Source organism: Acipenser ruthenus, chromosome 11 (assembly GCF_902713425.1).
Source record: "Acipenser ruthenus chromosome 11, fAciRut3.2 maternal haplotype, whole genome shotgun sequence".
Taxonomy (NCBI): Eukaryota; Metazoa; Chordata; class Actinopteri; order Acipenseriformes; family Acipenseridae; genus Acipenser; species Acipenser ruthenus.
Window position 1 is genome coordinate 34286130 of NC_081199.1, and position 27139 is coordinate 34313268.

At 36.8% G+C, this 27139-nt stretch overlaps 2 protein-coding genes across 4 annotated transcripts; one reads left to right on the forward strand and one right to left on the reverse strand.

Annotated features, from left to right (window-relative positions):
* The first annotated feature begins 6029 nt into the window (after window positions 1-6029).
* Window positions 6030-9724, forward strand: LOC117427101 (A-kinase anchor protein 200-like). Its single transcript, XM_034045474.3, has 3 exons — window positions 6030-7047; window positions 7217-7312; window positions 8384-9724. The coding sequence occupies exons 1-3, from the start codon at window positions 6345-6347 to the stop codon at window positions 8794-8796; spliced, it is 1212 nt and encodes a 403-aa protein (XP_033901365.3). The 5' UTR covers window positions 6030-6344; the 3' UTR covers window positions 8797-9724.
* A 185-nt stretch (window positions 9725-9909) lies between these two features.
* LOC117427100 (polypeptide N-acetylgalactosaminyltransferase 5) lies at window positions 9910-18897 on the reverse strand. 3 transcript variants are annotated; one of them, XM_034045473.2, is made up of 11 exons: window positions 18879-18897; window positions 16426-17797; window positions 16116-16282; window positions 15728-15847; window positions 14717-14852; window positions 14166-14285; window positions 13912-14029; window positions 12577-12906; window positions 12204-12284; window positions 11373-11531; window positions 9910-10981 (listed from the first exon to the last, which is right to left on the reverse strand). In XM_034045473.2, exons 2-11 carry the CDS (start codon window positions 17640-17642, stop codon window positions 10841-10843), a joined length of 2589 nt encoding a protein of 862 aa, XP_033901364.1. In that variant the 5' UTR covers window positions 17643-17797; window positions 18879-18897; the 3' UTR covers window positions 9910-10840. The 3 variants fall into 3 exon arrangements, with proteins under 3 accessions (XP_033901364.1, XP_033901363.1, XP_033901362.1); XM_034045472.2 differs by lacking the exon at window positions 18879-18897 and adding an exon at window positions 18176-18360; XM_034045471.2 differs by lacking the exon at window positions 18879-18897 and adding an exon at window positions 18000-18360.
* Between the last annotated feature and the right edge of the window lie 8242 nt (window positions 18898-27139).

A 27139-nucleotide genomic window follows, 5' to 3' on the forward strand; every position in this document is an offset into this window, starting at 1 on the left:
AACTGGAGGAAGCGCTGTGTAACTGCACAATAAAGACTGATTTGTGAATGCAAGAAAAAAAAAACACGGGCTGTGACGGATAATCAAATAAATTGTAAGATTGAAGAGATGGGCTTTGTATCAGAAAACTGGTCTGAGTGCCCCAACAATCACGCCTCTTTCAAAGTGCTAACCATAATTATAGGCAACCAGGCCTGTCCAGCATTTTTATACATGACCCTAAGCATGCTGGGATGTCATTAACACACGAGCCACACCTGTGTGGAAGCCCTTGCTTTCAATATATTTGGTGTCCCTCATTTACCCAGGTGTTTCCATTTTTTTGTCCACTACCTGTAGATATGCAATTGCATATTAAATTATTGTTAAATTAATATTTAATAGATATGCAATTGATATTCAATTTACGTTCAATTATTCCTTGTTACTTTCCATTAACATTTAAGTCAGATTAACTGTATTTTCAATTAAAAACATGTAAACAATGGGAAATTATTACATATTTTCAAGGGTAACAACATGTAATATAAATGGATGTGATATGCAATTACATTTTCAATCAATATTTGGTTAACATTTCAGTAAGAATCCAGATATTGAATAGTTATGAAATATTAATTTAACATTAATATGCAATTGCATATCTATTTAATATTAATTGATGCCACGCAATATAAAGCGTTACCGTTATTTCATACTTTATTCTTTTAAGTCCTGGATTAAGTCTGGTCGCTCTTCTTTGGACTCACAAGGATACAGGATACAGGACTAAACCTGATCACACTGGAGCGATTCAAACCAAACAATACAGAAACTCTATTATTTCCCTGTTCTCTGATGAACATACATAACTTTTTTAGGTTTTAATTAAGTGATTAGTGAATGTAAACACACATTTTTGATGCTCCTACTAATGTAGTGGTGTGCTCAGGGGGTCTCCTTCGCTGCCTGGAAGTGTTATTGACTTGTCCCATAAAATAGAGAACGTATTCACTATGAATAAACCTGACTAGAACTCTTGCAAATAAGACCATCGTCTGTTTTATAGGATGTGAAGTTAATTAGTTGTAGGAATATCTGTCTGTCCAGTGTCAAGCCTCTCATTAACTACCAGACTGCAACTGTGGTAATGGTGTGACGTGAGGTGACTACTGCGTAGTACCATTGCACTAACTACAGATATTACAGAAAAGCAACTGTTTATTGACAAAACGTATTTAGAAAATATAAGATAAATAAAATGAACAAAAGTAATAAGACTAAAATGAAAACTGCAGTATATATATATATATATATATATATATATATATATATATATATATATATATATACATACATACACACAATGCAAAGCAAAAATATGAATGCAAATAGCTTCAACAATAAAAACAAGCTTCTTCTGCTATATCCGAAAGATCACAGCTCACATACAGCCTCATTTTAAGCCAATCACATCATTGTATCAACCATTCTAAACCACACAGAAATACTTTCCATTGCTTTACACAACACTGTGCACAACAGAACGCAGAGCAGAATGTGTGGGTGTAAAGCTGTTTTTCCTTTGAAGAGCTCTATGAGCAGAAAATGTAAGGCAAAAAGCTCAATGAGAAGTGCTTGTTTTGCAGGAATGGAATTTCATTGCCTCATTAACTTTTCACAGTGCGGCAGCTCCTGCTGCCAGGAGGCAAGAAAAAACATTTGGGTATTTCAACAGACAGACTGTAATGCCTGAACTTCTGAAATAACTAAGCTTAATCGGATAAGTATATACTTGACCAACAAGAAACAAAAAAATATCCTTGATGTTCTTACTGTTGAGAATAAAAGCTTTTCATTGTTTTCTTTTATTAAGACTTTTTTTTCAGAAAGTTTCATTACAGTAAATACAATATTGAAATAAAATCACCCCATTTGCCTTTTAAGGATGCTGCAGTTTCTATACTTTAATGATGTCTTTGCACGATGTGGTAATTGGTTTTATAGCACTATTTTCATCCAACATTTTAGGCATCCAGATTGTAACATCCATTTTATAAATGTTCCTGTTAGTAGAGGTTATAAATGATATTACTGTTGCCAGTTATGTACATACATATATACATATATATACAGTAGATATATATATATATATATATATATATATATATACAGTAGATATATATATATATATATATATATATATATATATATATATATATATATATATATATATATATATATATTAAAACACACTGAACATTGAATTTGATCAGAATTGTATGTTAACCAATGTCTTTCTGCACTAAATAACTATGACAAACAACAACAAATTAAATAGTTTCAGTGTCTTATGTTAAAAAATAAATAACATTAGTAAAACTAAAAGAAACTATTAACACATATTCATATTTCATATTGGTCTGCAGTGGTTTGCTGTGAATGGTCTGTAGTCTTTCCTAGGCCTGTATATAGGTTTGCAGTGTTGAAAGAATTTTTAAAAAATGTGCTAACACAAGCAGTGCTAATGGTGCCGTAGCTATAGAAGGAAATTATTCTATCACATTGTATTGTTTTCTTACCATCAAAATAAAGTACACAATTTTTTGCATATTAATCTCATGTGGAAATTCAAAATGGTGTTGATGATCCTATGGAGAAAAAAAAACAGTTTCTTTCTACACAGTTAATATTTGTCTGAACTGCAAATTATTCCTGTCCTGTAATTGAATTGTGCTTTATAGTTTCTACATTTTACAAAATCGAATCTGGAACCTTTCCTGTCATGACAAATCCAGACTAGTGTCAGTAAACTCTCTGAGTTGGGAATAAAAGCTGGAGAATGTATGAGGTGGTTTGTTCCAGAGGGTCATGGGCTGTGAAACTGTACAGGGTACAGACAGAGCTCTGTCTCAAAACAACAAGGAGCTGAAACGAATGGAAACAAAGGAATACACATCTGATAAATAAAGATCTGTGACTCGCGGGAGCTGTAATGCAACAACACTATAAAAATGTTCAGTCCATCAGTTGTTTAAAAATAATGTATTTTCTCCAGAGAATGATTTTTATTACTGATGCAAAAGAATGTGTTTCTATGACTAATGAATTCACTTTGGCACACTGAGAAATAATCCACTTTGAATTAAAACGTACATTGCTGAACAAATGATAAAAACTTGCTGAGATTTTTAAAACATTGATTCGTATTTGATGCAGGATTAGCCCAAACAGAGTTGAAGCGAGGGGAAACTTGGAATGAAAACAGTATCCCATAGCACTGTGACTACAGGTCTGTAGATGTACAACACCTAGTCACTCCCTTCACCACAGGTTCTCTAACAGGGGTCTGGAGGATACCAGGAGGCCCCTGATACAATTCTCACAAACAGGCTCCTGTCTCTACCCATTTCAACTCTCCCAAACTGTTCATCTACTGCAGGTTTGTAAGGCACTTCCTTCAGTGTAATACTACAGTGTGTAACCACAAGACCGCACACTAGCACACTTTACATAAATAAATAATTCTTCAAGCATCACGACAGGATGTTCACCCTTGTGCAGAGCTTGAATAATATTTAAAGAAAACACAGAATAGTGGTGGGAAACTTCTTAATATTTTGAACATTATTTGTATATATTTATAAAATATGTTCTATAATGCCTTATGAATGAATTATCTTGCTTCAATCAACCATCTAAAACGTGTTAATAGACTATTTATACATGACATTGTAATATAGCTATAGCTGTGTAGCAACATTTGTCCAGTAGTGGTACTGAGGTGTAGCTAGGTTTACATTTTATATGGAGAGTAGAGAATACATTGTGTTGTTAACAGCCCTTAAGAGTAATACAGAGATCAAATATCTTGGGATAATAGATTTTTTTTAAAAGGTGATTAGAGGATTTAGAAGTTCAGGCTAATATCAAGCTAGAAAGGCATACATTTCTGGGCTGCATTGCAGCAGATGTATAAATAATAAAAAATATATTTATATATATATTACTTCATAACAATGACATCTAAAGATAGTTACAGTTTGGGACAGTCACAAGTAACTATGATTGGTCTTAAGGCTCTACAGTAAATCATTTCAGTGGTTCTCAGTCCATTCCAAGCAAGGATTTTTTTTTCCAACCAGGTCCTTCATTATTTAATTTGTTTAGCACTGTAATACTTTTCTGAAACAGTTTCTCTACAAAAAAAGGAAAATTAAGCAGCATTTTAATAAAAAGATGCTAACTTTCTATTTTTTTCCCCAATGAGGTGCACAAAATGGTTTAAAATGTACTGACAGATTGGATCTGGTCATCCAAATGATCAGTTTCTTCATAATACTTGAGTCACTCAAATGTATTTTAAGAAGAATCCATTTGATCAACCGTTCAAATTTCTTGTGTACCTTAAGCGGCTAAAAAGGTAATGACAAAACAATATTGATCCCTCATTCTGGTAAAGATGTATTTTCTGTTGGTAAGAAATCTGGGTACTAAAATAGAACAGGCCATCTTTGGTGTGATGTTTACTGCATTTTGTTTGTAATGTTGACAAAATCAGAGAGAAATCAGTTACATTTATTTACATTTTTACAGCGCCTTTATCCAATGAGGGACAAGAGAGGGAATGAGAGAGGGGGAAGAGGGGTAAGGGAAGAAAAGGATTTCAGTTTTTGATGGGTTGATGAGGAGATATTGGCGCGCCATCCAAGATTGGATAGCAACCAAACAAGCTGATATACGGGCGGCAAGATCGGGGTTAAAGGATGGAAACGAAAAGAAAATCTGGATGTCATCAGCAAAGAAATGATGGGGTAAGTTAAATGAAGAAACAAGAGCTTCAAGGGGTGAGGCACATAACATATCTATATTTAGTCAGACATTTCTTTAATCAAAGAGACCAGAGGCATACTTATCTCATATGTTCAATAACACATCTTGTTCAGATTAATCAATTTGCATTATAAGAGATCAATGGTTAAGGTTGTCATTGGTACATGTTTATAGTCACGTAGTAACAGGTTATTTTAGTATTTTGTTTTCTTAGTGCTAGATCAATGAGTAAAATGTAACATAGTAATAAATACGGTTTGAGGAGAAAATAAATAACAAACAATTTAGAAAATATATACTGTGTAATAATTAGCAGATATTATGTTTGGTACACTAACTTACATAGGCCTAAACCTGATCACCCATAACATTAAACACTCTCTGGTGAATGTCTAGCCGAGGTAGAGCGCTGATGCTACGGGGGAACACAATGATGCAATATGTACATATCACATGATTAATTAACTATGAGGAGCACATACGTTTGGCAGAGAAAACACAGCATCAGTGGATACTTCATGCCAGCCCTGTACATTAGAGGACTGTGGCAGGGCTGAAGCCCTGTTGGTGTAATGTGGTGGGGGGGGGGGGGGGGGGGAGTATTGGGTGGCAATATGGGAATGTAGCTGGAGCTGTAATACAGGTGTCTAAAAAGGGTGCTGTGCGCTGTTGTTTTGTTTGGTCTTTTGTTTTGTTATTAAAATGCGCATGAGCGCTCAAACTGCAGCTTTCTGGTCTCTGAGTCTCATTGTAACACACACAAGTATGTTTCTTTTAAATAATGGGTGAAAATGTAATCGATTTATTTTAAACAATTTTTCTTTAAATAGTAATGTGCGGTTTCTCTAATTCTGGCTAAAATAGAGGTTAATAGTGAGCACAAAGGTGTGACGAATCACACTATACAGCACACGTGGCACTGCACATGCAGAAATATATTACGCCACAGAGGTGATCTGCTTATGCGACTTTACTCAAACATGACCAGTTAATCTATTTTGGAATGTTAATCTTCCAACAAAAAATGGTTAAGAGTGAAGGTGGTCACTCAGGAAAGATTAAAGTATTAGGACAATCACTTCTCTTGTTGAGGCCAGTGGACAAAGGGCCATTTATTGCTACACAGAAAACCACTGTTCATCATTGGCCAAACATGCTTAAAGAATTACATCGCGCACCAGCACAAAAGCCTGACTGCCTCGCATTATTTGTTTATTAAAATGCAAGATGGTGCCTTCCCTTATTATCCAACTGCATAATTGTAACCAATTAAATGGGTTTTGATTGGACAACTGGATGAAAGATAGATCTGGCAGGGTAGAGAAACATTTACTGAGCCTTCTACCAATCAGTTCTCATCTTGGTGCACTCAGGGACATACCAGTGAACAGGATACAACTAAAGAATTAAATCAATTTCTCTCAAACAAAAAGCACTTCATATTTGAAATTCATTCAATATAAAATATAAAGAGACCAGGATTTATTTATTTTTTTTCCCCTTCAAAAACCGTCTGGGAACTGCTAAAGGAAATGGCAGCAGAAGCAACCGACATATCCAACGCAAGTGAGCTGGAAGGGAATACAATTACCGAATTCCACTCACAAGTGGTTCAAACCATAGGTAGAATGGGGGATGCAATCAAGGCGATTCAACCTGAAAATGTAGAAGTGGATAAAAACACAACCCTTTCTGATGCTGATACAACTACACCTGCAACTGATGAGAATGTTATTGCACCTATTTCTGATGCTGAAGTTAGTGAACCTGCAATGTTTTCTGATTCACCAGAGTCTGATTCTAATATAAGTACTTCTGCACCTGATACCGATCTTACTGAACCTGAGTCTAATGCTGAAGTAAGTGAACATATATCTGATGACCCTAAATCTGATGCAAGTCCACGTGACGCTGAAGCTGATGTTACAGAACCTGCCACTGATGTTGAAACGAATCAATCTTATGCTCAGGTAAGCAAACCTGAAGCTGAAGTTACTGAGCCTGTTTCTGATGTTGACCTATTTCCATCTGAACCTAAACCGACAGCTGGTTCTGATGCTGATGTTGCTGCACCTGTATTGGATCCTGAGGCTATTGCACCTGTTTGCAATGCTGATGTAAATTCACCGGTTTTGGATGCTGAAATAATTACACCAGCTTCTGATGCTGGGGTTCTTGCATCTGTTTCTGTTCCTTCTGAAGCTCAACTGCAGACAGTGGTTGAGGAAAAGAAAGGTAACCACCAGTTTCATTAACTGCTAGAGAAATATTTTACCATACCAATTTTTCCATACCACTTTAATTTAAATAGCATGTAAACGTATCTCAGGGCCCTTTACAAAAACACAGAGCATTTTCATACTATTCCCCGTGTTTCATGTCTGCTTTGTCACTGTGTTTCAAGCTCCTGTCGAAAAGCAAGAGGAAACAGCTGCAGTAGTAGAGGACAGTGTAGTGGAGCCCCTGCCTTCAGAAACACATGAGAAGCAGCAGGAGGAAGGTAAGAAACTGTCCTTAGGAGGGACTATCATCACTTAACATGGGGGAATAGGATTTGTCCTCATTTTTTGTTTAGAATAATTAAGTAATAAAATGCACTATAAATGTTTATTCAATGTTAAGACATAGTCTTAGTGTATAGTTTTCTTCTGGTGCTAAAATGGACTGCAAAATGGTTCTCAATCTGCATGCTTTATTTTGATTTTCCAAGCTGTCAAGTCCATTGTAAATATAGAGGCTTATTAAAAATCAGATTGATTTACATGACACAACATTTTCTAATAACTGAGCAAGTTTGGAGGCATGTGCTTTGTATAATGTATATGCCACAACATTGATATAGATGTCTATTTTTTATATATACCTACAAGTGTAATACAGATAACATTTATATGCCTTTTTCAAATTGGACCAGGAAGGTTGTTTGAACCTCAATGTTACAGTACGTGGGCTTGCTTTCCAGACATTACAGTAGTGCCAAACTTAGTCCATCTTGGATGTTTTCCTGTAGACTGAATAGCACGAAATTCAAGATGGAGGTGTTTGAAAGGTAGATTACGATAAGGGTTTAGTTAGAAGTTGTGCACCATAGGAATCCCATGTCAATGCAGTAGCTGTTTGAATCAAGCACTGCTCTGTTGTTGGCACATGTCCATCTGCTTTGGACAAGGACAAGCTGTCAAGAACAATAGTCACACATTCAGCTTTTGTTTGCCTTCAGATGCAAAGGGAATGATGTATGGTGTGTAACTTCTGACTCATCCTATTCATGATATCAATAGTTGTCACCCCTTAAAGGCTCTCTTTTGTACTATCAAAATGTCTTTTAACTTTTCAGAAAACTAAAATTATACATAAAAAAAAATGCAGGATTCTATAACAAAAGGAGCTCTATTAAATCAAACACACTGTTTTGTGGATATGGCTTTCCATGGTAGCACTTAGATATTGAACAGTTAACGTTAAGTGAATTAAAATTTATTAGCACTGTTCTGTAGGAAAAGGTCAGTTTGTCCAGCTTTACTCTGCACTCTGTATGTATTCCCAAGCTAACCATGCCTTTGAAATACAGAGCATGTGGAGGAAGCCATCCCTGAGCCAGTGAAAGGGGTGAGCCAGGTTAACGGGGATGAGGAGGCAATGGCTGCAGAGGAACCTCCAGAGGCCGATAGCGCTGGCTGGGAGGAGGCCACAGAAGAACGAACGGAGGACCTCTGTCAGGAGGAACTTTTGGAGGGGAGTCAAGATTACAATGACGAGGTGGTCTCTTGGGATGGAACAAAGCATGAAAATGGCTCTCAGGATTCTCAGTCTACTAGTCCGATCCCTGGTTCCCAGTCTTCTGGAGAAATATCAGGGGGAGGGAAGAAGCCAGACATCAACAAACATAGCTCTTCGAAGTACAACACAGTGTCCTATCGCAAAATCAGAAGAGGAAACACCAAGCAAAGAATTGATGAGTTTGAGTCATTGATGCATGCATGAACTAACACATAATCTGCTTTAGGTCTTCTGGTTATCTTATCAGCTGCTGTTAGCTGGGATATGCAAACTTGATAAAGCATGCTACTACTCATGCTGTATGTTATAATGTTGAATTACTCATCTTTTTTTATTGCATTCCTGTTTTTTATGAATAAAACATATTATAGTTTGATATTCATGAACCTGTTTTTGAATGTTGTAAAACACAAGTGATAAATCATGTTAACATTTGTGAATGGGACCCATTGTAACAAAAACCTACGAGACTGTTGTGGAAACTGGGAATATCATCTGGTATGGGAGGCATCAGTTGCCTTGTGGTAGTATAGTAGCTATATTTGTTTAGCAAAGGGAGGTGAAAATAAACATTTATGCAACGTTGATTCCATAAAGTTTTCCATTTGTATTCATTGACAACAGTAAAACTGGTATATCATATCACCTGTGCCTCATTGAGTAATATCCCTGTTTTAACAAAGGGGCAGCTGAGTAGATGAATGGCCTTCATATCCAGACTACTTTTACTTAGAAAGGTTCATTCTAGGTAGGTTAACAACACTGCAAGTTTCCTATTCACATGCATATAATAAAACAAATGAGGAATGTATTATGATATAGCTTTTATGTCTGGTTTACAGCACAGTAAAATTAATAATGTAATAGAATTTGGTAAGCAGAAGCTTTTGAAGTTTGATTTGTTTTGAACTGCAAGAATAGTATGATCTCAATATATGTATACCAATACGTGCTGTGACTTATCTAGCTAACGTAGAGTGCTGAATTTTGCTACTGGCACTGAACAAACCATGGAGGAGATAAAGATGTCCTTTTTAATGACAAGAAGATTAAGTTATTTTTTTGTGACTAATAATCTTCACTGTACTTTAAGTCAAGGGAGATTATGAGAAATAAAGCTAATTTTATTTCATCTGTGCATGTTATTGAGTTTAAAATAATGTTTCTTCTAACAACTGTACCATATATTATTGTAATATATTATTCATGAAGTACTCCCTAGCAAATGTAGTTTGATAGATATTTGAAATTTGAATTCAACATGAATATGAACAAAAGAGCAAACACAAATGAAAATACTTTAACATAAAGCAGTAATAATGGCATTGATTTATTATTTTATGAATACTAGAAACAGATGGTAAAATACAAACAACTTAGGAGACATACAGTATCTTGCTATGTCACTGACATGATTTACTTCATCTGACAATGGTCATTACACACAAGGAAAGAATATATTTAAGTCAATAGTGACCTCTGGTGGTAAAAGTAAGATATACATAAATACAGATATAAATCAAGTCAAAAGGACATCGTCAGCCTGAGAAAAAAAACAAAAAAAAAACAAAAAAAAAAACACAGAAGATTCATTGAACCTAATTTCCCTGAACAATTAATAATGTAAGATCATAACAAATGATTAGAGCTCTGCAAAACCAATAAGTTTAATACATAACACCATTCTGTTAAATATCAAAACATTTACACTGTAAACATGTGCTTCATTTTATGTGATGTAAGAAAGACAAAAAAAAACATTGACAGCATTTTTTTTAAATAGAATTCAATAAATAAAACCTTTTTTGGCATTATTTTTGTTTAAGACAAATGCAGTTTTATGTATTATTTTAAAGACAAATGTTTATTTACAAACTTACATTTCTCATAACTTTAACCTCAAACCCCACATGTATTTAAAGTTATATTTTATAAATCCAAATGCCTTTCCCTAAACAGATCAAGATTGAACAACTGAAACTAGAGACGAATTAGTAAAGACTGGGGAGAACTGGCTACACCACGCTATACTGTATGACTGCTCCAAATCTGAAACAAGAAAATGCAGCTCTCATTTAAAAAAGAAAACCACATACAGCATGTCACAGCAGGTGACTTGACAAAAGAGTTCAGAAGTTGTTTTTAAACAAAAAAATGAAATTGTAAACCAAGAAGATTTTAACAGGCACTTGTGTTTTTTTATTTTTATTATTTTTATTTTCAGTCTCCAGGGTTCCTATGGTTCTGTTTATTGGACATAGTAGTTTGTGAACTTCCACTTCTGAAATGGACTGCTTGAATTACACATTGTCATCTTAATAGTATTTACTGAGGGGCTGCCTTCAAGACAGACGGGCTGCTGCAGGTGCTCTAAAATGAGGTGGTCCATCTAGGAGGGGGAAGGGAATATAATAATATTAAGGATAATCAATGTGTTACTTTATCACAATTATAACCAAAAATTGAATGGAAAAAGTTTGCACCAATTTTTAAAATGAGGGATAAAACATCATCAACCAGCAAGAAACCACTCAAAATGATATTTGTCAATAACTGTATATAAATGTGTTTTTTAAAATGGCTTTTACAATAATTTCACCTTGTCTCCAGTGAAGACACTTTTTTGTTTTTTAAAAGTCAGAGCTCTATAAGCTCACTTCCTGTAACACCATGAGCATCTTTTCTGTTTTTCTTAGCGTCTGCTAAATAATAATACTGTATAATTGTACATTAACAGATTTGCCCTTCTACAAGCTTATATAGAAAGGTGTTTTACTTACAAACGGTGGGTCCAATATAAGTGATTTGTGCAACCACCTTAGATGATGTTTTGCATTGTCACACTGCTCTAGGCTCACTGTGCCTTTTTTATCTATTGCAGTCAAACAAGAGTTCTGCTGACGGATTAGTCTCAACCAAGTGTAGTTAAAGTGCTGGTTCTGGGGAAGAATCATAAACATTCCTGCTTCATAAGATTGGTGTGTTGATAAAACATGCTCAGTATTTCATTTTACAAATATGTCAAACATACATCATATTATATGCAACAAAGTCAATCAACTTATACAATACCCTACTTATAAATGATTTAGAAACGTTGACTACTATAATAGGGCTGTGCCAAGATAGTCACATGTGTCTTTTAGAAAGCAAAACACAGATTCAAACTTAATTCTGTATATCATATGTTACTGGCAGTCAAATGTATTATAAATATAGTCCTAACAGCAGTTATTTTACAGCTTTAATTTTTGCATAATGTATTCCCTCAAGCAAACCTTAATATTAAATTGATTACTACTCTTATCTGTGGTTTAATTCATTGCAGTATACTGTATTGAGCTACTTTATATATTTGTTATCAAGGCTTCCTTACGAGTGTAAGAAAGATCAGCTATTTTTTTTTTTTTACAGATATGATCTCACTTGGGATAGATTCAAGACAGTATTAGCTTAGTTACTGGACTGCATGGATACACATGGAAAGTATTCTACAACAATACATAAAATCTGCAAAATGTACCCTCACCTGAATACTGAATTATATTAAAGTTAGGATAGGGAAAAATACAGAGTTTACAGCAAGTGAAATGAAGGTTTTCATATTTTACCTTTTCGTTGAGATCACAGGCTTGGAACGACAGGGTGCTGTTCTCAATTGAAAGACATTTTCTAACTCCAAGATTGAAAAGCTACAATTAAAATAATAAACATGTTATAATAATAGATACAAATGACACAGCATAATTGAAATATATAAGGACTATAAATACATACAACAGCTGATCTAACACGACATAATAGCCTATAACAGGTACTTTTATTCTTCTCTGAAAAGGTCCCTTTTCCCTTTGATCATGGTTTATCAAATCAGCCAAATAACATAGCAAAAAGGACCTATGAAATCAACCTTATTTCAAGGCCATCCATTGCTGTCATAAAAATATTCTTAAAAGCATTCCAATTAAGCAACTGTAAACTTACCAAATCATCAGCTCTCACTAACGGTGCATCCAAGTCAGGGTAGACATTGTCCAGGTACCATTTAAAGTCTTTACACTTGAGATGTTTTCGGAGTTCTTTCTGTTGCGTCAGGTCTCCAATATCCATACGTTTCTTATTCAGAAGATGGTGGTAGCCATGCCCATAGAACAGCTCTTTGTAATCATCCAGCCACACCTCAACTACACGGGCCAAATTTCTCTCAACTGTTTTGACTCGATCTTTAGGAAATTTATAGGGATTGTCACCCCTAAAGATATGGCCCACCCTGGAGCATGGAATTATCTCTATTTCTCCTCCGCACATCCAAATCTAGGGCAATAAGCAAAACAGGCTTGTTAACAGAATTGACTTATCAATGGACAGCTATCTTTTATGTATATGTATGGAGGTGACTGCTACAGAAGAGATGGCTACAAGTATTAGGCAGCCGATATTGAAAGTACATGGTGCTAACAAAATAATTTCAGTAAATCTTACCCAATATATATATTGCTATATTTCATTGGTATCAGGTTTTTCTATATGAAATGGTGGTAAAACGTGAATTTTTAAATGGTAATTTATTTGAAGCTGTTGGAGAAGATGCTCCTTGTAGGTTTGTCATTGCTGTACTTCCTGTCAGCTTCCTACAGTTGCATGAAGGAATGAAGCTGCAACTGAACACACATCAGTCATTGTAAAAGCAGCGATTCGACTCAAATGCGAGACAGTGCCTCCAGCTTCTGAGAGTTTGAGTTCTTTTAAAGAAATTACGTGGAAAACATTTAGAATGTTTCATTTTATTAAAAACAGTTCTGGAGAAATATACATTAGAAAAAAAATAAAAACATGCCCAGGAAGTGTCACTGTCTAAAACAAACAAACAAATAAGTTTAGAATCGTTTTTCCTACAAGGACTCAAACTCCCAGAAGCAACTTGCGTGCTGGATGCGTTCCTTCAATGGGAAGTACAGCATGGAAAAGAGCACAAGAGATGTTCACCAGTTTTATTGTTTATACGTGCAATGAAAAAAATAAATACAAAAATCAAATAGACGTTTAACATAATGTGTGCATCTTTCATATACAGTAGGAAAATGGGAGCTCTAATGGTAATACATGCTAGATTTACAGAAATTATTTCGTTAGCTATACTGCATATACTTTGAAAAAGTTTTGTAATCACTTGATACGGTTATTTATTTATTTAAAATATCACACTGAAAACCCTCTAACCAAAGCATTATCCATTATAAAATCAAATTTCACTATTTGTGTTTAGATTCTAGTTTTGTTTAAAACTAAAGAATGTGGCTTAGAGGACACTTGTAATACCTTAAAAGATATCTCCATGTTTTCTCCCCCCCACACATCAAGTCCAGGGTCATACGTGCCGAGTTCATAGAAATATTTCTTATCTATAGAAAACAGACCTCCAGCCATAACAGGACACCTGCATAACAAATACAAGCACAGGTACAGGCGATGACAGCAAAATACTGAAGACACATGTGCTTACAACTTCCATGGCAAACAGCTTCAAGTAAGCGAATCCCTTTTTTTTTTTATGAGAAAGCTCTACTTCCTACCTTATTGGGTCTGAATCCTTTATGTTGTTTCTCTTAATTTCTTCATCAGGGATCCCCATCCATCCGAACACTAAGGGCCATTTGAATATGCCTCTTTGAAAGTTGTCAACTATCATGTAACTACAGGAAAACAAAAAATACATATGAATCCAACTGTTTCTAGTCAACAAACATTATTGTCATTATTAGGTTAGTACATTTTTTTATATAATAAAACAATGGACTATGTTTTTAAGGACTACTTTTTTTTTGCATACAAGGATAACTAAGATTCTTGTAATAGATAAGACAGTGACCTGCGCACTGACATTCGAAAACTGATTTAAATAACATATTGAATTAATTTTAATGGAAATAATAATTCCGGAGTTCTTCAAACCACTTCAAAATTATCAATGAGCCCCTACATAACCACCAAATTTAAACACTTAATGTCAGCATCTGTTATACTATTTGCAAGGAATATCTAAATCCCTTTTCCAACTGTTCACAATACATAATACAGGTCATATGGTGTGTTTATTTAATGATTTAAACTTCATAGTTATTACCTCATATCCTTGTCATTTATAACTTCAATTACTGGACATGCAACCTTTTTTCTGTCCATGTGCACCCTTTCCAGAAGTGGCTCTAACCAGCCCACGTTACATTCAATATGTGAGTCCAGAAATGTTAAAACTTCACCTGTAATAAAATCAGTTTTATAATAAAACTAGTTAAATGCACCAACTGAAACATTAATATCCACCAACCCACTTTTATAATTAAATAAAACTACTACAGTAATAAATAGCATCTTTAAAAATACATTTTATACTCTTATTTAAATCTTAGTACTGTACTTTATTTTTTTATTATTTATTTCTTAGCAGACGCCCTTATCCAGGGCGACTTAAAATTGTTACAAGATATCATATTATTTTTACATACAATTACATTATTTTTTTACATACAATTACCCATTTATACAGTTGGGTTTTTACTGGAGCAATCGAGGTAAAGTACCTTCCTCAAGGGTACAGCAGCAGTGTCCCCCACCTGGGATTGAACCAACAACCCTCCGGTCAAGAGTCCAGAGCCCTAACCACTACTCCACACTGCCCTTGTCACTGCTCCTTTTATATATTCAACTTTCCATTTCTAATGCTTCCTTAACATTGAACCATCCCTAAAATCACTACACTAAATCCGACTTTCCTTCCATGTTGGTACACACTAGTGTGCTTCAAAGCTGTTTCATTCACCAGTCCCTTACTGTGCAAGAGGTACAGGCTGCTCTGTGTCCTTGTAGACTTTTCATGTGAAAAGTAGGAGAAGCAAACAAATAAATGGCACAATTATAAAAGGGGGCAAGTTGGTAACACTGAAACTGAAAGCTAAGAAAATGTCTATTTTATTTCTCAAGACATAACATTTGTGAATATCAGTGAATGTCCTCTCTAACATCTAGGAGTTCATTTCTATATTATTTACTCACTAGCTGTTGCCACAAAAATAAAATTAAAACATATTAAGTGAAGGGAATATGTAAACTCAGTAGCTGCAAAAGATTGACTTACCTGTAGCAATGGCTGCTCCTTCAAGCCTAGCTCGGATTAAACCTTGTCTCTCCTTCAGGCGAAGGATGCGGACCTTCGGATACTGGGACATATACTTGTCTAAATGATCTTTCAGGTATTCTAGGACAAAGAAAACTTGAAATTATTGATAAAAAAGATAGGTGCATACTTTAATTGGTGTACATTTTTTCCACCACTACATATTAAGTACAAGTTTTGCAGAGGTTTGTAGTATATATATATATATATATATATATATATATATATATATATATATATATATATATATATATATATATAAACACTAAGCAGTAATATTGTATTTAGAGTGAAACTGGAGAAACCTCTACAAACCTTAAAGGACCCCTGCTGAACATTCTTTGCCTACCTTTAGTACTGAAGTCATCAACTAGGATGACCTCTTTGATGAGGTGAGGTGGCGAACGATTTAGAACACTGTGAACAGATCTTAGAAGGGTGGACCACACCTCATCCACAAAACACATTATCACACTGGTGGTGGGGAGGTCATTGTGTACTTTGTTCTCAGCACACCTATAAATGTATACAGGATAAAAAAATACATACTTTATTTTTTATGTCAATCAGAAAATGGAAAAGTGTGTGTGTTTTTTTTTTATTTTTTTTTTTAAGGTTAATAAATAACCTTGATGCAAAAAAAATACAAACGTACTTACCCAGAAGGCCTAGTGTCAGGAACAGCTCTGTCTAATGGGATCATGTCGCTGAGATACACATTAAAATATCCTTCTTTCCATTTATTTTTTGCCACCATTTCTTTGTCCTTTGGAACAACACCGGGTTCACCAAACTGGCCCGGGGCATTCGGATTTCTGGGACTTTGTGTTACATCCATTTGTAACACTTTGTGAGTTCCAACATCATGTTGTACTGCGATTGTAAAATGTACATTCAGCGTCTCAGCTTTCGTCGTTGCGTTTAGAAAAGTGGATTTAAAGTGCTTCCCATTGAGGATGTTACTCACATTTTCCATTGCCTTTGAAATGTTGTTTTCGGTTTTGGGATTCATTTCTTCGTTATCTTGGGCCACCTGTTCTTTTGGAGGAATGACATCATTGCCCCCATGGTTGTGTCCAAACTGAACTCTGTTATCATCTGTATTGGTTTTTGGAGATATTCCAATTTTTTCCAAGTCACGTTTTTCATCTGCTTTGTTTGACTGAGCTTTGCTGGCCACAATGACAAGTTTTTTGTCAGGTCGGTTTAAATGCAATTCTTGTTTCTGTCCAACAGGGGGAGCCTTTGTTAAATATTTTACAAGGTCTACTGCTACTTTGCCAACAGCATTTTTATCCCGATTTATTTCTACAGTAGCATTTTCCTCATTGTGTGCCTCTTGTTTTAATTTGATCTTTGTGTCTTTGTCGTGCAAACCCAGTTGGTCTACATTAGGAGACATGTTCGTCTTTTTTGGAATGCCTGTGGCAATACCGAACGCTTTTACGTCACTGCTTTTACGGTTTTCTTTAAACGTCTTATGTTTTTGTTCTAACTGTTTTTCGAAAGCATCTTCCTGCGATGTATCAACTTTTAGTCCAAGTTTCTGTTTTCTAGTCAGATTTCTGTTTGTTTCAGAAAATGTTACCTTATTGACTTCATTTTGCATTTTGGATTCATTTATTCCGTTTCTTTCATTTTTTTTCAATGGGAACCGATGTGCTTTTTTGTTCGGGAAAGAGGCACTGCTCATGACTTCTCTTGGTTTATATTTCCCCCTTTCCTTTCGTATTATCTCATCTTTTATAAGTCTGCTGTTTACATCACTGAATGAAATCCTGAGTGCTGCCATGTCAAAAAGCAACCAAATGACGGACGCTATGAAAATAAATGCAAGTGCTCTTCCACTGCCTCTAAAATATTTTTGTATCCTCATCGTGCTTATTTTTTATATATCGTAAATACTAAATAAACGTGATAAGTACTGTGTACGTAATGCATCCGGGTGTACCTGGCGTGAATCCGGAACGTCTGCTCCCAGTCACAGTATCCTTGTGCTGTAGAATTAAACGAACATACACACAGGATTGCCTGCGTGGCAAAAAAAAAAAAAAAAAAAAAAAATTAGGCAGCTGGTTTTGATCAAGTGTGTACTTATAAGAAGTAGTACTAACGTGATTATTAAATTATATATATATATATATATATATATATATATATATATAGTTATTATTTAACGTTAAAAACACCTAAACAAATGCCCACATTTTTACTGGAACCAAAAACATCTTACCAGACAAAGGACCTATTTGAATCTCCCCGTCAAACCAAGTTATCTCGTGTAAAGCAGATGTTTGTATTTTAATATTATTACTTTTCACGTCTCAACAGAACCAGAGGAAAGGGTACAGCATTTATTTTCCTGACCGGTACATGTGCTCTTCTGATGAAAATAAGAACAAAAAATACCTGACACTCCCAGAGCGACATTTGCTTTATTGCCTGCAGCAAGAAGGAAGCTTGCATGTTATTACAGTAGACTGTGCTGCCTATCAATCGATGGAACACTTGTAGCTTTGTTTTACTTTTTCTATTGTGCGCATGCGTCTTTTTTTTAAACTACATTTGAAGCATGCATACCGAGAACTACTTACACATTATTGGTTTCTGTTTTACTTAATTTACATTAGTACGTGGCAAAAAGGAATCGCATGTTTAGAAAAGTTGTAATGTTTTTGGTGAGCCCACTTATTTTGCCACAAAACAAAACAAAACAAAACAAAAAAACAATCGCGTGTTGCAGGTAACAAGACGCTCACCTATACCTTTCACTGGCTTATTATGATGCATATGTTGGTCAGGTGAGGTCGGAATGTTTCCTAAACATTAAACAGGAAGTAAATTGACACTTTTTAAGTTAATTTAAAACTATATTCTTTATCCACAACTGAGATACCACATCGTGTAAACAATCAAAAATAGCAACTACAGATTTTAATAATTATTTTTTAAACTGAGCTGTTTAAAAAAAAAAAAAAAGTTAATTCATTAACACAAAACTTATTTTAACAACAAAGTCAATTTGCATATGAAAAGTATACATTAACAGGTATGTCTTCATATTTCCATTTCAGATGAAGCAGCTAATTACATGCATATAAATATACTGTACCTTAACATTTTTATTTCCCAGTAAGTTTGTCAACTGCCTGGTACTCTGACAGCATGGCCACACCTTGGGGTGTGTCTTACAAAAACATGAAGCTTTTACAACAAAAACAAACAGAGAGACACACACACACACACACACACACACACACACACACACACACACACACACACACACACACACACACACACACACACACACACACAGAGCTAGATTCAGAGAATTTGAGATAATTGGCACACCTTTTAACAGTACAATGAGCAGTGCTGAAGATACTGGTAAAACATGTAAGCCTGGTATATTCATGTACCTTGACCTGCATATGCATATGTCGAAACATGCCTGATGTGTGTGAAACTGATGTGGCTAGTTCTGAAGATATAGCCAAAATGCATTAATAAGTAGGTTAACATGACCCTTATCATCCTGCTGTTCTACAGAACCTCTCCAATGCATGTCTGCACCCAGTTGTACCACATTCGGACAGAATTGGGACAGTATTTTCAACTGGACTGCAAAATATAAAATGTAATGGTTACATCAGTGCAGAAGTGTAAATCTTTTTAGTTTTCAAAGGAATTGTTTTCTTTTATGTCATTCTTAATACAGTACACGGCGTGCCTACCCTTTGGAACATGTACAAGGATGTCTTTCTCGATAGTTGAAAACTTGGTATTACTTTAAACTCATACTTGCACAGCAGATTTTAGTGCTACATGCATTTAGAACTCATCTTGTTGGAGAGGACAAATTAATAGGGTGGGTGGTTCTGTCTGTTCTGGTAGAGTTCACCAGTGGGTCAAGCTCCTAGAAATACGGATAAAATAAGTCAGCCTATAGGAGTTCTATTTTGTAGTCTTCAGTTCAGGGGCATCACTTCCCAAAAAGCTTGCATTTAGGGCCCCCCTCTCCTTAACAATAAAACTCTGCAACAAACTTAAAACAAAACAAAACAAAAAAAAATCTGGCATTGCATGTATAAACCCAGTGAAGCAGCAGATATTGTCTATGCTTCATTTTTGTGAAGATATCAACCAGGACATCAAAATCAAGTTTTTGGTCATGGAAGTTTGTAAAAAACAGATGCTTCTTGCTTGCAGTGGTTACTGGAAGAGTGATGACTACCTTGATGATTTTTAGTAATATATAAGTATAAGTAATAGCAAGTATCCTTTTAGAGTTGAACCAGCTGAAAAAGAGAATAAAAACTACCGGTGGCACGAGTTTAGCTTTTCATTCCCCTCTTCGACTCAGTAACTTCTTAATTCGTTAAAATGGTACTGGCTATCAGGGCTGATGCCAGGTTTTAGTTGAGTGACAGTGAAACGTTTCTAGTCAAAAAGCTGCTTGAGTAGGACGGCTGGCACAGAAATAGTACATTTACTCATATTTGCAATTTTATTTCTGTATGTGTTTGGCCCCCCTCTGGCGTCGGGGCCCCAGGCACTTTCACGGGTTGCCCTGGTACTGATGCCAGCCCTGGCTAGTATTATTTTGCTATTGCTTAGTTGCTGAGACATGATAGATCTTATAAGCTAAGCACTTTTACTGACAAGTTCTCAGAACACATCTTAAACACTTCAACAGAATTATTAGTAAAACGATAGTTTACGGATGTAAGCCCGGTTCCCTGAAAGAGAAGACGACCAACAACAATACTTTTGGGGTTATGCCTGCCACAGGTCAGGTATTTATTGAGCATTTTATGTCAGAACTGCCGATAGGCCCCTCCGGGGAGTGACGCCCTTGCTCCCGCCTACCGAGGGATTAAGTAGTCACTCCACAGAGATCACTTTCTCTTTTGCATTGAACCCGCGAATGCGAGTGATGCGACCTCGCAAGGTTTGTTGGTCATCTTCTCTTTCAGGGAACCGGGGTTACAACCTATTATACCCTTTCAATTCGAAGATGACCAAAAAACAGTACTTTTGGGAAAGTATATCAGAGCCATCGCAAGGGAGTGTGAGTGGACAGCAGATGAGGGACGTCTCGCTACCACCAAACTCATTTTTGTGGTGTGAGCGTGCAACCTCAAGGACCCTTGTGCTTAATAAAGGCATAGAGGGATCCACCTGAGTCGGTAGAACCTGGTGAATGTATGCGGAGTAGCCCAGCTAGCCACAGTACAGATATTGGTCAATAAGGCACCTCCAAAGAGGACCCATGACGTAGCCAGTCCTCTGGTAGAGCACACGGTCACCCTCCCAGGTGGGGGTAGAAACTGTGTCCACAATCCAGTGGGACAGTCGCTGCTTTGAGAGGGTTTGACCCAGGCTCCTTTCACCATGACAGACGAAGAGCTGGTCAGACTGACGCAGCGCTCTCGTCCTATCCACATAACATTTCAATGCCTGAACCGGGCAGAGGAAATTCAATCTCCGATCCTCCTCCAAAGAAAAAGGAGGGGCCTCTAGTTCCACTGATTGATTCAAGTGGAAAGCCGTAACCACCTTAGGGAGGAAAGCGGGATTCGTGCGTAACGACACCCTGTTTCCATCATCCCAAACACACATACAGGAGCTGTGCACTGACAGAGTCTGTAGCTCACTAACCTGCTTAGCGGAGGTGATGGCTAACAAAAAGGCTGTCTTCATAGAGATATTTCAACTCAAACGGGGCCTTAGTGAGAGCCTCCAATACCACATCTAGACTCCACTCTGGGAGGACGTCCTTCCTAGGAGGAGGTAGCCGCTGAGCTCCTTTAGAAAATGGTTTGCCAGAATATGAGCGAAACTGAGTCAATGGGGACATGGAATGCAGATATAACTGCTAGGTACACTTTCAGCGTAGAGGGGGACCTACACGCCTCCAGCAGATATCGCAAAAATAGCTGCTATAGGGCAATAGATTGGTTCATGACCTCTGGTCATACACCATTTTTGAAAATACCTCCACTTGTAGGCATACAGTGCCCTTGTGGAGGATGCCCTAGCATTCTGCAGTGTACTGACAACCACGTCTGAGAGCCCTAAGGTGGACAGATGGTCCCGTTCAGGGCCTAGACCCACAGTTGGAGTCTGCCTGGTTTTGGGTGCCAGAGTGCCTCTTGCCTGACTGAGGAGATCCATGTGCAGTGGGGTCTCCCAGGGCTACCCTTGCAGCAGCTGACAAAGATTTGCAAACCAGATTCTCCTGGGCCATCTGTGGGCCACCAGGAGAACTATTGCCTCTTTTTTCTGAACTTTCTCTAGGAAGGCCGGGAGCAATGGTATTGGCGGGACAGTGTTCTGGGCCACTCGTGCACAAGGGCGTCAACGCCTAGTAGACCGACGCAGTTGGGGAGGGAGAACCACAACTGGCAGTGAGTCGTCTCTCTCCCATGGCAAAGAGATCGACCGCCCTCCCGACCCGTTCCCAAATGCGCTCTACCACCTGAGGGTGGACTCGCTATTCCCTGGAGAGGAGGTTCGCCGCCCAATTCACCACTCCCGGGAGATGAACAGCCCGGAGGGATAGCAAGTGCCTCTTTCCCCAGGTCCAGTTCCAGAGCATTTATGTGCCGTGATGTCCATCGACCCGACCAGGACCTGCAGACTCCTCTGCCTGCCCAGACTGCACCCCAACCCGAGTTGGATGTGTCTGTCGTCCCCACCTGACGGCTGTGGATCACTCCTATCTTTACGCCTTCGCGTAGGTGAGAGGCTTGCCTCTGCCATTGTAAGGCTTTCCAGCATACGCGGGACACGGCCAGCCAATGGTGTCTGTCGCATTTGGAGTGTAGCCGGAAGGCATTGAGCCACACTTGGAGTAACCCCAGTTTGATGGCTGCTGAAGCTGCGGCCATCAGACCCAATAGTTTCTGACACAACACCAACTGTACTGGCCACTCTATCGTCCGACAGGTAGGCTCGCATTGTAAGGGAATCCAGCCGGAGACCCAAGTAAACCGTACTTTGCACCGGTATTAATTGGCTTTTGCCCTTGTTGAGGGTGAGCCCCAGTCTCGCTAGATGCTCTGTCACAATCTCCATTTCTCTTTTGCTTTTTGTAACACAAAAGCTGTTATTGTTAATTTTGAATTTTAGCAAATGCAAATTATCACAATAACTTGGGAGAGGCTGTTGCTATGACGTTTCTTTTTTAGGTAGAACAATTTTAAAACATAGTAGCATTGCAGTTTTAGGCAAAAAAAAAGAGAATGTTTTATTCAACAACATTACATTGCCAGGCTAGTCGCTGCACTTTCGATGTCCCGAAGCATGAACACTTTCCTTTAAGCCTTTTAACTTCTCATGGAAACTGCCATTTGGTGGACCCTCTGGCAAACTTAGCAGGTGCGGCTGCCTCTGTCGCTTCACCCCAGCTCAGCCGCCCCCCCACCCCCCACCCCCACAAATGACGCACCTGCTCCAGTTTTGTAATTCTTTATTTAGTCCACAATTCACTGTCACGAACATTCAATCAAACTGTACTTGTAATGTTTCAATATGACCTTTAGGTGGGGGTAGAGACCTCAGAAGCCTTTAGCTTGGACTGCCTCAGTTCAAGTTTGTAACCATACACAGCAGCATCCCTAGAGCACCCTCTGCTGCATCTGCCACTTCTCCTCAATGTCATTAATTTTAGGAGAAAAAAAAAATCCCACTCAGATCAACCTGGGACGGATCTGCATCCCTTGGTGGCTGGCCTTAGAATTCTAACCCCTAGTTTTATTATAATGTTTGCTAAATGATTGCCCTCAGGAAACCCCTCCAGCTCCAGTTAAAAGTGTGTGTGTGTGCTTTTTTTTATTTGCCGGCAGCTAAATTGCTCTTTTTACAAACATCATCTGGTGTAGGGGGGTGGACATACTGATAGGCCTATACATACGGTGTCTGTGGGAGCCTAGAGACAGGGCTACATCTGGGTGCCAACTAAATGCGTTGCTATGATTTTAACCCTCTTCACGTTCACTGTGAAATTCAACATCATTGTTGCTGCATTTTCCAGTGCCTCATACAGTATGTGACTGGGAAATGAGAAGATGTATTTGAGCTTCTTGATGGGCTGCTAATAAGAGTTTGGAGGTTCTTTTCTTGTCTAGGTTCATAAATGACTTTTTAACAACTTATACTTGGAAGACTTGATCATTTGAGATGGAAAGTACTTTTAGTTATCTTGTGAAAGTGGTGGAATACAAACCATGTCGTGGAAAATGACATAGTTTAATCCACCATTAACCATAATGTGTCCCTTTTAACCATTCACATAAGCACCTTCCAGCAGTTTTTAAAAATTGCAGTCAGTATAAGAATTCAGCATGTTTTGTTTTATTTATTTTACTGTTACCTATTGAAATATCCCTATAGCCAAGATAATGTGTTTATTAATCATTTTTATTATAAGTACTGTATCAGAACGTAGATGGTAATCTTAATGAAGAGTTTTCTAGGAAATGACACAGCGGGCGCATAACATTGTATATTAAAATTGTATTACAGATATCTTAAGAACATGCTAATCAGGGATTGGAATTAAACAACAGTTGGTCTGTGTAATTTGCATGGAGGTCATGTTTTGCTAATATGTCTCTTGTCGAAACAGACAGCCTGAAAAAGACTATGGTAGAATCTGACCCAGTGACATTTTAAATTCCAAATTATGCACAACGTGTGAATTAAATTAATTAGAGAATTCATTAAGAAATATGGCGAACAGAAACGGCTGTAATATTTAGTTATGCAAAGTAATTTTCTATCATTGTTAATCCTAATTTGTTACATAACATTTCCTCCGGTAATTTTTTTTTTGTGTTAACTGTGATGTATGTAACTTATTAGTAGTTTAATTAATCACTATTAAAGTGGTAAAGGTAGTGAATCTGCTGCTGTTGCTTGGACAGATGGCTCCCATCAATGAAACAAGACCTTTGCACAAGTCATTTAAATGCAATTACCTGACTTTTTTTTTTTTTTTAATACAATTGTAATATTTGTGTCTGCTCTTTTACTAGAAAGGAATTCTGATTTGCTCCACAATTATAGTGCCTAATGGACAACAAAATGTATTTAAGAACTAGTCAGTCTTGATAAGCTGTAGTTTTTATAAATTTCTGTCTGAGAGCAAGAACATTGTAAGTACAGTAACAAAAAAAGATAAGGCCATTTCAAGTTTTAACATCAAAGCACAGATCAGATGCTTACTCATTTATTTATGTTTTTTTTTTTTTTTTTTGTTACAGCATTCTGGGGATTAGTCAGCAAAATATGGTTTCAACAGTTTGCCATTTATCTATTGCAACATTTTATTAAATGGACCATGAAATGCAATAAATAAGTTAGAGAAACCAATCAAAATTTTAAAGATAAAAAACAAAGCAAACTATATCACGGGTTTGAAATTAAATCAGTTGTAATGAATACTAACCGCTCAGTAGCTAGTTATGATTATAGATTTCCAGTCTGTCAGAATTCAGTGAATGACAATGGCATGAGGTTAAAAAAAAATATCTGAACTTTGTAACAATATCCATTAATAACTGGAAAGGGCACCCGGCCCTTGCTATGTAACCCACAGAGAAGTCAGCAAGGTCCCTTTTGAGTTCTTATCATTACAGATTAATTTGGAGAAGCCCAGAATGCTAATTTGTGAGCATCTGTCTGTCACTTATATAATTGTACATTGTGCAAAACTGCTTCAGCCAAATATTTTCTGGTCTCTCAAACTCTTTTGTGTTTTGGCACCTGTGTTGAGAATGATACAACTGAGCTTGAATATGAAATTAATAAAGTTTTACAACGCTCAACATGGTTTTCTGTCATTTATTACACTGGTTTTAATTCTTTCTATTTGTCGATATAATGGACATCTTGATTTGGATCCCATGTTGAATCAAATATGCAAACCTACTGGTAATGGAACATTAAGGGATGTAATAGGGCGACAGTAATATTTAAAAACAGATTGCCAGACTATCCTAGTACTGTATGCTGAGTATAAGTAATAAAACAGATGTCCAGGTTTAGCCACAAGATGGTGCTTTTGATCTTGTTTGTTTGAAGTAGATCTTTAAACACAATTTGATCTGGCAATGTGAACATTTACTGTATTAGTTTAGAATTAATGTGCTTGTAGCTTAAAAACAATTTCATAAATATTACCTATTTTTATAAAATAGGTTTATGAAATATAGGTTATGAACAGGGATTAGTTGTAGTCAGTTCTAGAAGACAAAAATGCATTGATTAGAATATCTATATTCGATTGGGTCAACAAAGACCAATGTCAACAACAACAACATTATCAATTTGAAATAATAAATAATACATTATAAAACAATAAAACCTAAATACAGTCTGACAGGGGCGCTGTATAACCAGGCAAACACTCCCCTCTACTGGCTTTTGTTTGGCCAGGACCACCAAATGAAGGAAATGGTAGCTAAATAATGAAGGTGTTAATAACAGTCAAGATGCTGAAGTCTTGGAATGTCTGATGGATATATAAAGATATTCCACAAATTATAAGAAACTCCAGAAGCTTATTGTAAATGCGGTTGTCTACTTTTATGATTCAGTTAAGGTTAATAACAAAAGGCGTGTGTGTGTGTGTGTGAGAGACCCCTGGCCCATAAGCACCTACAGCAAGCCTGCTTATTAATGCAGAGTATGGTTGGGCATGTAGACTGAAAGCAGGTCATTGAGATAAGAAAGGGCAAGTCTAGTGTTTGTATTTAGAGTTTCACTTTTCTTATCTGTCTATCAGTGCTAAGTGCTGCTAAAGTAGCATATCATCAGATTATGTTCTGTGGGAGAGACATATTGAACACTATATATGCTCAACAGATTGTTTACTACAGTCTCAAAAACACACTGAGACAAAGAACTGAAACATGTGGGTACTTTACTATACCAGATCCTTTTAATTTTACTCAAATGCAGTTTTTCTATTAAATTCTGTGTTAAGGAGCTTCGACTTGAGTTCAGAAGCCGCTTTTTTGTTTTAGCTTCCAGTCACAGGTATAAGGAACACGCGCAACGTGTCTGTAGTGCAGTAAGAAGAGCCAGTGCCATACAAAAAGTAATCTGATCCACAGTAGATATTCATTTGATTGCGCTGGCGCTTACTAATATAAAGAGACTTTAACATCTTGCTTGTGTTGCTTATATTTATGGCTGGCAACTACTGTTGAACTGAAGAACAGCTTCTGAACTCAGATCAGAGCACCTTAGAAAAAAAATTAAGGTTATTACAATCACTCAGAATGATTATAAACTTCAAACATCATGGTTCTTTCCCCATCATTTCCACAGAGGTTTGTTTTAAATTGTACTACATAGCTATTG

What these genes read in the sequence shown, in the direction of transcription:
- LOC117427101 (XM_034045474.3), top strand. Translation starts at nt 6,345, where the DNA reads ATGGCAGCAGAAGCAACCGACATATCCAACGCAAGTGAGCTGGAAGGG. An exon ending in AGTGGTTGAGGAAAAGAAAG is followed by an intron (nt 7,048 to 7,216) that starts GTAACCACCAGT and finishes CTGTGTTTCAAG; the next exon opens with CTCCTGTCGAAAAGCAAGAG. An exon ending in TGAGAAGCAGCAGGAGGAAG is followed by an intron (nt 7,313 to 8,383) that starts GTAAGAAACTGT and finishes TTTGAAATACAG; the next exon opens with AGCATGTGGAGGAAGCCATC.
- LOC117427100 (XM_034045473.2), bottom strand. Translation starts at nt 17,642, where the DNA reads ATGAGGATACAAAAATATTTTAGAGGCAGTGGAAGAGCACTTGCATTT. An exon ending in TGATGACTTCAGTACTAAAG is followed by an intron (nt 15,848 to 16,115) that starts GTAGGCAAAGAA and finishes TCTTTGTCCTAG; the next exon opens with AATACCTGAAAGATCATTTA. An exon ending in AAGGATTCAGACCCAATAAG is followed by an intron (nt 14,030 to 14,165) that starts GTAGGAAGTAGA and finishes TTTGTTATGCAG; the next exon opens with GTGTCCTGTTATGGCTGGAG.